Here is a 12,780-nt window from a genome sequence, read left to right as displayed (position 1 = left end):
AATAAAAATTTTAGTGATTACAGTAATATATTTTTTAATCATATAAGGTTCAGGCCACAAGCGCAGAAAATTAATCAATGTTAAATTTTCATAGTTCAAGTTGTGGTATAACAAGTTGAACACATATTACTTAGTCTAAAAGAAAGGATTTTATAACAGGTTAATTAGGAAGTGAGTGTTCTTAACTTTATTATTACTTCTGTAACCATTCTACACTTTATAAGTTACTACTTAAATAAATGGGCTATATTTATATCAAAATGTATGTTTTATTATTATTGCTACAATAAGTTGTATCATATTTGACTCCAATTGTTTAGTATTACATATTACTACTTTTATTTCAGCCGATAGCCGCCATGTTTGGCAGGCAAGTTGGCATTTGCAGTGTAGTGTTAGGGTACCCAGAGGATGCTGCTGCCCATCCTCTGGAAACTAAACCTTCAATATGACACCCACAAGAGAAAATGGGGTCAGACTATTCTATGCTGGGCCCACACAGCATAAAATAACTGCAACATCTTTGTTTATGATGATGCGAAGAACCAAATGATTCTATCTATATGTTAATTTACAATAGATTGCCTTCATCTACATTTATAAGATGACAAAATGGCAATAAATAACAGGGTCTTATAAGGAAATATGCTTCTAATATTTTAATGTATTATTATATGTACACAATTTTAAGTTGAAATAATGGAGCAGGCTATAAGGTTGTTCCATCTACTAAAAACATTAGCAAGTTATTATAAAATTAGTAATTATTCTCATTGTCGTTTTGGTAAATGAAATTCCCATTTCAATGTTTTTGCGACTGTGTTTTCTAATGTGCTCGCCGATATTGTCCGAAAAACACAGCAAGTCATAGATTTAACCGGAATCTATGCAAACACGCCAAATTACAAAAAGAAACGTTCAACCGCCAACAAGTGAATAGTGTTAGGTTTATTATAGGTATATTTGACAATAAACCAGTTTCTCTACTATAAAAGCAATAATCGTTAAGATGAATATAATAAAAAATTATTCCTTAGACCCTAGGAGCATCCTTTAAATAGCAGCTTAGGCAAGTGTATTTAAAAGAGGAAGTATTAATAAAGTCGTGATAATATAGACAATAAAAGAGGCACGTGAAAGTATAATCAAGAAATGAAAATGTTATTACCTGACTAAGAACATACTCCTATTCATTTTTCTAAATTCACAAAGTTGTGTGAATAGTTTAACTTTGTATATTATAAAATATATTTACAAATATTTTACATAATTGACATTTGACAATATCGGAAAAGGTGACTTTGACATAACCAAAAAAAATAGCGTATGTGATAATATGTAGCTTTATTATTTATATATTTTATTTCCTTTCATTAACCGGTATTGATATAAGCGTATTTTGATAAAATATTAAATTCATCAAATTATTTTGAGAAGACTCAACATCTATTTCAGCAACGCAGATCAGGGCCACCTTTTTAAGGGGTTTGAATGAAACACAGGAAAACTTAGAATTTTTTATTATTACGTAGAAAGGCTATTTTCTCCAAAGAATATTTCAAAGCATTTTGTATTCTGAAAAAAAATTAAGTAAGTCTGCGTAAAGTTAATATTAAATGTTGAAAATTTGTGAATCAAAAAATAACATTAAGGTTTTATTGAAAAAGGTGTTATTTTCTAAAATTCATTGAAATGTTTCTCGTCGCTCAAGTTTGGAAATGGAGAAGAACATGCTGGAGTAAACTAATGGCAAAATGGCCAAATCGCCAACCTGTTATATATATCTGGCCCTGTTATATATACCTGTTATATATTATGTATATCTGTTATATATGTCTGGATAGCATTGGTTTAACCCATTAAACTTTATAGTGTTATGTTATCTTTCATTTACACTTTTATAAATGTTTATCAATATGAAACGAACAAGTAAGTGGTGAAAATATTTTGAATAATTTTACCACCGTAGCCCTTTTAAATCTATTCATAAGTATTTACCTCGGCTTCAATCTTACGCTTAAAGTTGATAGTGTTGTGAGTGCAAAGGTCACGGTCTTACAGCCCTCGCCATGACAAGGTACGATCCAAGCTTATAGGCAAAACTTCGTTTATAAAATACGTACCGAACAAACTCTTCGCTAGTGTCTGGTTCACGTAATAAACGTTCTCTTTCTGCTATAGCATCCTCTCTTCTTTTTAATGCTTCTTTTAGCTTTTGTTCAATTACGCTATCTGCCCTAACTGGAGTGTTTATCGCTTTAGGTATGGGTACTGTGGCTAATGGTTTCGTGAGAAGTGCCCTGATGTCGTAATTGTCAGATGCGTCTTGTATCGCGCTGCATATAGATGAGCGTAATGCCCAAACATTTGAAATTGCTTCATCCTATTAATAAATAGATTTTTTCAGTTATTTATTCTAAATCAAAGAAAAAAACATCGACTCGGTCGATGGTTAGATAAACAACGCTAATTTTTTTGATGAAATTTAAAATTATAAATAATTTAGTCTGTAGACTAATATGGAATCGCAGACGTAGGAAGTTTATCTTTTACAGTAAGTAAAATGAAGATATAACATACAACTCAAAAAATTCAAGAACTTTTAACAAAACAAAACATAACACAGTAAAGGATTTATAATCATCATCATGTAAGCCTCCCCCAAACATAGTCACGATGATCGGTCTAGCGCTGCCGGTGACATAGTAATATGATTCGGCTTAGCCAGTGATGGCCTTCCGACACACCTATATATCTACCGGCTCTTGAAAATTTTATATTCAATAAAATATAAAAAAAAATGATATTAAAATTGTATATCTGCAATTGTTTATCCGATAGATCATTATTTTTATTTTTAATCTATATTTTTTAGCCACTTAATCTGACTTTTGCCTACACAAGAAAAATAATCACCGTTTTTCGTTTCAGTTCTTCTATATCTTTCTTACTAACTTCAATTTGCGCCATTAAAGCGTCACGGCGTATTTTGTATAACTCCAGCTGACAACGAAGTTTGCCGTTTTTCCTGGCCAATTCTATTTGATTTCGTTCAGATATCTCTATAAATGATAAGGCCTCTTGAATATTTCTATTAAGTGCTGCTACTGTAGATTCCACTGCAAGAAAGGCATTCAATCATTGATACACACGCAAACACAAATAAACTTCATGTATTTTAACACAGAAAGGGATAAAAAATTATAGTCGCGTATATGATAAACCAATGTTTAATCTAAGTTAAAATTAATAAAGTTTAAATTTTTTATTTAAGACCTGAAGAATGTATCATTTAATTATTTCGATATTTTAGAAGGATGCTGACGGTTATAACAGTTTATAATTAATGCCAACTTCATAATAGAATTGAAAGCTTGAATAAATAAAAATTACTCCGATTCATATTTTATGTTAATTAAACCTTATTTAATGAACGATATTGCTTTACACCTCGAAAAAAATTTATAAAAAATTAATGTAATTATTAGAAATTTTTTTTAATTATTACATACATAGATAAAATTCCATTAATTTTCAATTAACAAACATGTGGAAATATGATTTAAAAGATTGTTTAAATTTAAGATATTTTATTTATAACATACGTATTTTTTTTAATTTTTCTTTTGTGCAATTTTAAATTATTATTACAAAATGAATCTTACATTCTCGTTTTTCTTTTAATTTTTCTTCGTTGCTTTGTTCTTGGAGCTTAATTTTTTCAATAGTTGATCCGACAGATTCTTCCATTTTATTGTTATGTTTACAATTTTAATTTATTTTAAATAATTGTACAACAATGCCAGTTCTGCAAAAGCCCGCCATAAGTGTTTTATTTTTTTTAATGTTAATGGCGTAGGAAAGTTTGTGGGGAAAAATTTTGCGTATAATGGAAAAAATCTTTAATTGTTGCCGGGGAAACCAATAAATAAAAATCTTTGTAGAGTGTTTATTAGCTTTACACATCGTAAATATTACATTTTTTGTTTATTGTTATGGAGACACCTGATGCTAATGGTTATGTTAATGTCAATTGGCCTAGCAAAAACATTCCTCACGGTGGCATCTTTCACACAAGAGCAAAAGAATTTTCGACCAATCAGCAATCATTTCTAAAATGTAATGTACATTTTATTATATTATTAAGGACATGTATGATTATTTCTACGGATTTGCAATGCTTTACTAAATGAATTTATAAATATTTTGGCGTCTTAATTAGAACATATAATTATAATTTCAGTTTTGTGCTTTATTTTAGTCTTTAAAACTACGATCAAATGGTAATCCGCATTTGTTAGAAATAAATCTTTTATACTTATTTCTTCATATATTACACGATTGTTATGTATATTACATATTTCGTTAGCTTATTGAATAAAAAAATATACTATATTTTACAGTATATTTTTATAGACTTAAAAACTTTATTTATGTCTTAAAAGCAATTCGGATTTTTCTTTCTTGTTAACCGTATATTTAAAGATTTACAAAACAGTATAAACATTTGTATTAAAATATATAGCATTTCGCTGTTTTCAAAATAGCATCTGCTATGTGAAAATACTATAATCGTTGCATATATAATATTTATAGCAACCGTAGTCTTTATATGTGAAAAATTTGTTATACAATAGGTTTAGGTATTAACTAAATGTAAACAAGATTCTAATAAACAGTTCGACAAACTTGATATCCAAAAACAATCTAAATTGACATGTATCACAAACCTTTAACAAAATCAACGATACTATAGTAGAAAATTCAGGTCGGCAACTACTTTTTCATTTCGCCGACTGACTAGACTTATTACGAATTGTTATCTGTTGCGCCTTTTTCACGAATTTTATTCTGTTCCTTGTTAATTTCTTTAGTTTTAAATTACATCAGACATATTATTTTTTCATACTTCTCGTTTCTTCCTATGTATACTCCCTTATACTTAAATAAATATGAACTTAAAGATGAAACCAGCCTTATAGTTCTATATAGCTAGATCTTGTGCATTATAATTGATTATAAAATAAAATGTTTAGTACACCTTAATTTGAAATTTAAAATTTGAATTTTGTTAACATTTTATTACGTACCTAAATTTATGAAGTATAACTAACTAATTGCAATAGCTAAGGTATATAGTAAATATTGGCTTGAAAAAGACGATTGCTATATTTATGTATCCATTGATAAATGTACCAGTGATTGATTATAGGTTTAAAAGATTTAAAGGGGTGGATGTATAACTCATTTCTCAGCAAAAAACTTTATTTAATTTTGGTGTACCTATTTACAATCATCTTGTATTAATTTATCAATCTCGAAACATGTTACATTAACAATTTTTTCTATTGGAATGCTACGGGTCAATAACTTCTGGGAGTACAAATTCTGAAAGGGATAGTGAACAATAATTAATTTTAACACTACATTTGTTAATTCTAAAAATAAATATTAATCTGAATTTTGCTAACAAATTTTCTTAATATATTATTACGTTATTATTTCGGGAAAGCATTGCTTTTTGAAAGGATGTATGTATAGCTTTTGCTATCTCTTTAGGACTTTTACGTCTATAACAAATCATAATGTATGTATAATCTAAAGAAATTTTTCAGTGTTGTTAGAGGAGTCAAAGTTTACTGCCCAGCCTCGCAAGTCCGAATATACGTTGCGACAAAATGAAATAAACAGATTTAAGGAATCGCCTACAAGAAGAGAAAACGTGGTAACAGTGCGACCACGGACGTCCCGTCGGCGCTCTCTCTCCGCTATACGTGCTTCTGGCGTTTACGAAACGGAATTGTAAGTTTATTATAAAATATATATAATTATGTAGATAACATAGACAATTTAGGAGTACAGATAGATTCTAAAATTAAAATAAAAAAAAATGTTGGGTGAAGTAAACCGTAGGTAAGAAAAGGACCAATATTTAGCCACTTCCGCACATGCAGTGGTAGTCGATAAAAGCGTGTGCGGAAAACAATGCGAATTACACAACTGCCACCGTCAAATCACTCAACACGTGTTTCACCCCTCCACGGGGCATCTTCAGGAGTTATGTTACACGAATTTGATATATAAACGCGCCTGTTCAGCTAGGCATGCTGATCTTAAATATTTAAAGGAATCAGGCGTTACCTTGCGGAAGTCCATATTAAGTAAGAAAAGGACCTATGTTTAGCCACTTCCGCACATGCAGTGGTAGTCGTGCAACAAAGTGCACCGCCCGCCAGCCCGCTGATAAATGCGTATGCGGCAAACAATGCGAATTACACAACCGCCACCGTCAAATCACTCAACACGTCTTCAAGCCCTCCACGGGGCATTAACATGAAGATGCGAGGTAACGCCTGATTCCATTAAAAGTAAACCGTATTAATGTTAAATATCGAACGCTATTATATGCTTGTATTTGAGAAAGACACATTATCTGACAATACGGTTTTTTTTTATTGGACTGTAATTGCTACCTGAGTGGCATTAGCATATTGCACTGGTTTGAGGAATCAGGGCGAAGAAAGAGTGCGCCTAGTCTAAGACCTCTTTTATAAATAGCGAAGCACGAGGGCTCCAGGAGGAGCCTAGACACGGGTACAGCGACATCCTTGTAAGCGAGTTGCATCTCAATATGGTTGTTATCAGTTATACTTTAGCAGCTACAGTTTATACAAACCGTAAGTGCTAACGGTTCCGCCTTGGTTATATTATATACTCTAGCATAATACCAGGTCCTCAAGCTGTGAGGTAAGGCAAATGTTTCATGGAGTAATTGGTGGCGCATCGGCTTGGTTTACCACTGGTGATGAGTTTAGTTTAATGATGCACATGGTAGCTGCATGTCGGCCTGATAGATAGTTATAGAATTATATAACAGTTTGAATAGTGCACTGAAGTGCAGTGCAAGTAGACCAATACTTAGATAAAAAAGACGTGTATGTTTATTCTAAATTTAAAATTTCATTGCTGCCTAAATTCGACGAATATATTTTTGTAAGCCTGTCAAGAGCGTACATCAGCTCTTTCTTAGTTTAGACTGCAAAAGCAGCATTGTTTGAAACATTTAAAATTTAGTTGGGTGTCATTATAATATGACAGACTTAGAATAAGCTTGCATTTCTATAATTGTTAAATAATCAAGTTGACGTGTTATGTTTAAATTAGATGTTGATATGTTTGTGTAAAATAACAATATTATATGTATAGATATAAGCCGATAAAGCGAGGTGAAGATCGTGAAAAGTTGAAGGAAACACTAGCGAATTATATGGCTTACGGGGACAAAGTTCAACAACCGCCTCCGCCGCCGCGTCCTGTTAAAATGGCGCCAAAGCTTCCGTCAAACAAAGAAAAATGGAACGATCGTAAGGACTTAAAACTCCAGTTAATTAATTTAAAAACATATGTTAAAATTTTATAACTAAAAGTTATAAAAATAGTTTTAGTATAATTTATGATGAGTTCAGTATCTATTTCCGTCCTTTAAAAAAGTGAATGTATAGTTCGTTTGTTTTCAATTTCTATATGATACATCCCATCCAAAAATAAATATTTTCACAAATAATAAATAATGTTATGTATAAAATAGTAAGTTTTTATTGAAAAAATATCGTGTTATTACATATTAAAGTGAATTATTGTTTACTATCTGCCTTTGCAGACTTTGTACAGCAGAAATCATTGGCCTGACACATTTCTATAGAGAATATACGAGAATTTTAAAGAAAAAAATATTTAAGAGTGAGAGTTCGTGCTTTTGGCTAACAAATGTGCATATACATTTACCCCTATAAAAGTATAGCTTTTACACTTATTACCAACCACCATGTAAAGCTTTCCAACTCCAGTAATGTTTTTTTTGGCCTGGCCAATGCGTCTATTAACGGTTTTATATTAAATAAGGGAAAACTCAATACGTGCCCGTACCGCGAGTATTAATAGGGTATACATTGGAATAATAATAGAATATTTAGGTTATGTAATGAAAGTATTTAAAATATTGTAGTGGTGTCCCAAATTCGCGAGCGTGCCGATTGGTTGGCGGAGATGGAGGTACTTGGTGAAGCTGATGGCCACCGTGAAATTATACAGGATCAGATAGCGGAGCGTATGCGAGCCTTGGACGCTTTGGGCATTGACAGCGAATGTTCTTCTGCAAGATCGAGACGATCTGGCTTCAGTGTGATTGATACTGCCAGGAGAAGTGTCAGAAGTAACGCGAGTGAACGCAACACAGGTATATACAGGCTCTTGATAATTTTTATATTTTTGACGGGCTTTCAGTTGACAGGTTTTTAGAAGTACAAAGAGTCTATCCTAAATAAAATAAGAGATAATTGTGTGAAGTAAGCCTCCTTACTATTCCATACGGAAAGCTTCTGTTTGATTTTTTTTACCGATCTCTCACTGCAACCCAAAAGGGAAAGGCAAATTCCGCGGGTCTGTGGTCTTGCGCCTTGCCAAAGACTTTTTCTAAAGTAGTGAAACTCGCGGGTCCCGGGGAAGACTCGGCTCGAGCCGCTACATACTACTATTTTACCTGATTGGATTGTATTTGATAACTAACGTTTAAGAAAAATTCCCACAGTCGCACAGAGCTAAGTTTTAGTCCTGTTGCGCTCCAGTCGCTGATCGAAGTCCGTCATTTTTCAATATGACAATTATTTTCACGTCGGTCGGGACTCGAGGGTTAGCATGCAGCCGATAAAATATGAAGATTCAAGTGGCAGCTACAGGCTCATTATTATTTCATCAACGTAATTAAACGCATACCATATTTTTCATTTAATATGCAAAGCGTTTTTTTTTTATTTTCATGGCAGCAATGTCAAGGAACACTTGTATAAAGTAACAGTTTTTTGGGAAAACTCATTAAGGAATCATCGGTCGTTTTATGAATTCTACAGACCGATTTCCATGGAATTTTCTGTGCATTAAAAAAGGCTTTTATAATGATTTTATTGATTTTCGATATGTAGTAGGTTTGTTTTTATAAAATAAAAAAGGACAAGTCGTCTATATTTCAAAACGTGTAATCATTTTAATGTAAAATTATAGATTAGGTTGATTTAGGTTAGCTTTTGTAAAAAAAAATTATTCTCGCTATACCATAAATTATCGTATTTATTTTGTTACCATCGATGTACATTGCGAATTAAAAATTTTAGTGACCGATATTAAATATGTCCATACAACTTTTAGATAAAGACAATATATTATAGTATGTGATCCTATATAAAACTTAGTCATTTTTGACTCACAGGATGATATTAGCTTTTTATTTTACAATTTCAGCATCGTCCAAGCGGTCAACAACATCTAAAGAAAATATAAAAGGGAAGAAAGGTGTGCCTAAGAAGAATAAAGAAACAGAGGAAAATGTACTAGACTACAGTCGCCTAACGCCTTTACAGTATACACCACGACGAAGAGTTTAAATTCTATTATTTCGTGTTGAATGTTATAATTAACTAATCTACCAATCTACTGTTCTAAATTTAAATGTCAATGTGTAATTAATGAAATACTTGTTTAATTTTCGTTCCAAAATTATAGTAAAATGACATTTAGAAATAAAATATAACATGTTGGCAAAACGTTTATTTCATGTAGGTATAAAAATTGTAATTTATTGAAAATATCTCACTTTCACATAAATAATGTTGATATTATGTGGGTCTGTTGATGTATTCATTAGTGAACTGAGTTCAATAGTAATAAATTCCATTTGCAATATGGGAGCAATTTACTACAAAATTAAATGACATTGACAATTCAATTAATTCAATAAATAAAAATTAAATATTTAAGAAGTCACCTACACAACAATGCCTATATTAGGAAATCAATACGCAAATACACAATTCAATTCAACATTTGCATTTGGTATTGCAAAAAGTGAATTTTTACAACCATCAATTTCTGAACTGTTTTTATAAATGTTTCAGTAAATATTACTTTAGCAATAAGAAATACTCATGCATTACAGTTCTAATTACTTTTCATAATGTATTTCTTTATAATGAGCCACACAGGTTAAAAATTTAAGTAGTGATTTTTTTCAGTTAATTATAGATGGATTAATAAATATTTTATGGTAGGACAGTTGCAGTTCTGAATTATTTTGTTTTAGCTGTAACAAATATTTGTACAATTACTTTCACAGTTTACTGTATTTACTTGATTCAAGTATAAACAAAAGCAGACCATGAAGTTTTATTCAGGTAAACATGCCTTAGGTAAATGTGCAGCTGATTATCCCATATTTGTAGTAATTGGGTGTAAATTTTCTCAACGCAAAATGAGCACCGTGCTGCATGGTTGCAGAAACCAGCCCTGTAAGATGGTGTCCGTTTTAATAATTTAGTCTTCATCACTATCAATAATTATCATTTTAGATTTTTTAGCCTTTGGTTCTGCTAAAGGTGATCTTTTAGACTTTTCTGGTTTTTTATTTATTTCATCGCCATTAGTAGCATTAGCTTTGTAATCTGAAGGTGCTGGTCTATCAAGTTGAAATTCAGAATATCGTCTAACAGGCATCTTTAATGAAAAATTATCATCATTAACTGCATCCATATTAGGCCCTTTTTTAATGTATGAAATTGTAGAGTAAGCTGTGAAATGAAAATCTTCAACGAGATATCCTTGAATCAATAAAAATGCAACAACATCTTCGCCTATAGAACGAGAGAAATTAGGTTCTTTAAATTTGTGTCTTAAGTTAACAGGTCCTTTTAAAAACCATGCATCAAGTAATTTTTGCGCTGTAAGTTTTGTGTCATTTTTTTCTGCATTGTCTATAACATCTGATAATATTTTACAATGGTTTTCTAAGTTTATTTCTTTTAAAACTAAGTTAGTGTTACAACAAATATCACACATTTTGTTACAATCTGAGTCACCCCAGTCTTCATCAAAATGTTCAGCTATTAGCTGCCTTCGACACAAGCTTGCATTTAGACAGTATTTAATCATACCATATAAATGATCCAGACTTCCCACAGAGGAAAATACCATGGTACTAACTTTGAAAATGTCCTGCATTCTATATAAAGTTATACATTCTGCTCTTTTACCATCTCTGCCAGCCCTACCACTTTCTTGGTAGTAATTCTCCATTGATTTACTAATTGTATGATGTATTATAAACCTGACATCAGGTTTATCAATACCCATTCCAAATGCCACAGTAGCTACTATAGCTTGATAGTATTTCTCATGCCACTTACTGTGAACCTTACTTCTAGAGTCCGCTTCCATATTTGCATGATAACAACCAACTCTTAGTCCTCTTTTCCTTAACTCTTCAGCAATGTCCTCAGAATCCTTTATACTGTTTGTATATATAATACCACTCTCTCCTTTATATCTGTATTTCAAAAGTTTTTCCAGTATTTTAATGCATTCTTCTTGAGATGTTGGTTTTTCTAATATGTTATAAAATAAGTTTGGTCTATTAAAAGTGGATTTAATAACTAGACAACCCTGTATGTTTAGTATTTTTTGTACATCTGTTAATACATGGGCAGTTGCAGTGGCAGTGAGCCCTAAAATTGGAACATTCGGAAACATATTTTTTAATATTCCTAGAAATTTATAATCAGGCCTAAAGTCATGACCCCACTGAGAGCAGCAATGCACCTCATCTATAGCAATTCTTTGCAATCGGCCATCAGCATAACATTTCTGTAAATTGGCCATAAACCTTTTACTCTTAGCAAGTCTCTCTGGTGTGACATATAATAGTTTAACAGGTGTATTTTTATCTTTAAGTAAATTTAGAATAGCTGTGGTTTCTTCTTTAGGACTTGTACTTGTCATAAGTTTTGCAGGAATGTTTTTGATACTCAATGATCTAACTTGATCTTCCATTAATGAAATGAGGGGGGAAATAACAATAGTAATACCCGGCTTAACTAGAGCAGGGAGTTGGTAACACAAGCTTTTGCCCGCGCCTGTTGGCATTACTACCAAAGCATGCTGTCCTGACAATGTGGCGTTAATTGCACTTAGCTGCTTAGGTCTAAATGAATTGATTTTAAAAATATCACGTAATACCCTAATCACATCTTGCGACCACTCATAACTTGTACCGGCCCAATCGACACTCGCTAATGATTCGGATTTTATTTTATTAATTTTCTTCTTTAATGTCGTTTTTTTTTCTTGTAACTCTCGCTGTCGGTTTTTCCATTTTGCTATTTCGGCATCAACTTTACTTAATTCTCGGTCAACATTTTTTATTTCTTTCTCTATATCTTCTATATTACTCATTTTTATATGTAAAAAGTTTTTACAATTTTTGGATGTATTATATGTATAAATATAACCTTCTTCTCTAAACAATTACAGAGAAGTTATAATATATACTTTATTTATTCACAAATTAAATACTTTACAACGTTACCAATTTCTTCATTTCAATTAAACAACTGTTTACATCAAATGTCAAAGAAAATTTTGACAATGTCACTGAGACAACTTCCAAAATACGATACCAGTCAGACGAAATTGGTAGGTAATGAGGAAAATATATAAGTATATGGTAGCTACATTAAAATTAATTTTCAAGTAAAATGTACTTGTCTAAAACAATACATCTATTAGCACAAAATTAGTTGGCGCTCTTGTTAAAATGATTTTTTAAAAATAATTGTTATTAACGTATAAACTTTGATATGAGTTGACTATTTAACATTCATTAATTTTATTTTTGCTTCCATTTCACATTGAAATATATGTAATGGCATTCTACGAACTAAAAGAGGAAATTACAAA

The 12,780-nt window shown here is 31.4% G+C and overlaps 3 protein-coding genes across 3 annotated transcripts; 1 reads left to right on the top strand and 2 right to left on the bottom strand.

Annotated features, from left to right (window-relative positions):
• Positions 1–1,508: 1,508 nt before the first annotated feature.
• LOC137932343 (uncharacterized) lies at positions 1,509–3,750 on the bottom strand. Its single transcript, XM_068775946.1, has 4 exons — positions 3,666–3,750; positions 2,917–3,119; positions 2,124–2,383; positions 1,509–1,575 (listed from the first exon to the last, which is right to left on the bottom strand). The coding sequence occupies exons 1-4, from the start codon at positions 3,748–3,750 to the stop codon at positions 1,509–1,511; spliced, it is 615 nt and encodes a 204-aa protein (XP_068632047.1).
• A 245-nt stretch (positions 3,751–3,995) lies between these two features.
• On the top strand, positions 3,996–9,473 carry LOC137932006 (UPF0193 protein EVG1 homolog). The gene is made up of 6 exons (XM_068775547.1): positions 3,996–4,119; positions 5,616–5,802; positions 7,207–7,364; positions 8,006–8,236; positions 8,299–8,300; positions 9,306–9,473. Exons 1-6 carry the CDS (start codon positions 3,996–3,998, stop codon positions 9,435–9,437), a joined length of 834 nt encoding a protein of 277 aa, XP_068631648.1. The 3' UTR covers positions 9,438–9,473.
• Positions 9,474–9,890: 417 nt separating this feature from the next.
• On the bottom strand, positions 9,891–12,301 carry LOC137932209 (ATP-dependent DNA helicase Q1-like). The gene is made up of 2 exons (XM_068775809.1): positions 11,029–12,301; positions 9,891–10,335 (listed from the first exon to the last, which is right to left on the bottom strand). The coding sequence occupies exons 1-2, from the start codon at positions 12,274–12,276 to the stop codon at positions 10,291–10,293; spliced, it is 1,293 nt and encodes a 430-aa protein (XP_068631910.1). The 5' UTR covers positions 12,277–12,301; the 3' UTR covers positions 9,891–10,290.
• Between the last annotated feature and the right edge of the window lie 479 nt (positions 12,302–12,780).

The sequence above is a fragment of the Battus philenor genome, unplaced genomic scaffold (assembly GCF_028537555.1).
Source record: "Battus philenor isolate CCGP_79_NKW_IND1 unplaced genomic scaffold, ilBatPhil1.0.hap1 SCAF_9, whole genome shotgun sequence".
In the NCBI taxonomy this organism is placed as follows: domain Eukaryota; kingdom Metazoa; phylum Arthropoda; class Insecta; order Lepidoptera; family Papilionidae; genus Battus; species Battus philenor.
The sequence above is the reverse complement of the archived record's forward strand: the minus strand, read 5'-3'. Positions and strand labels throughout refer to the sequence as shown.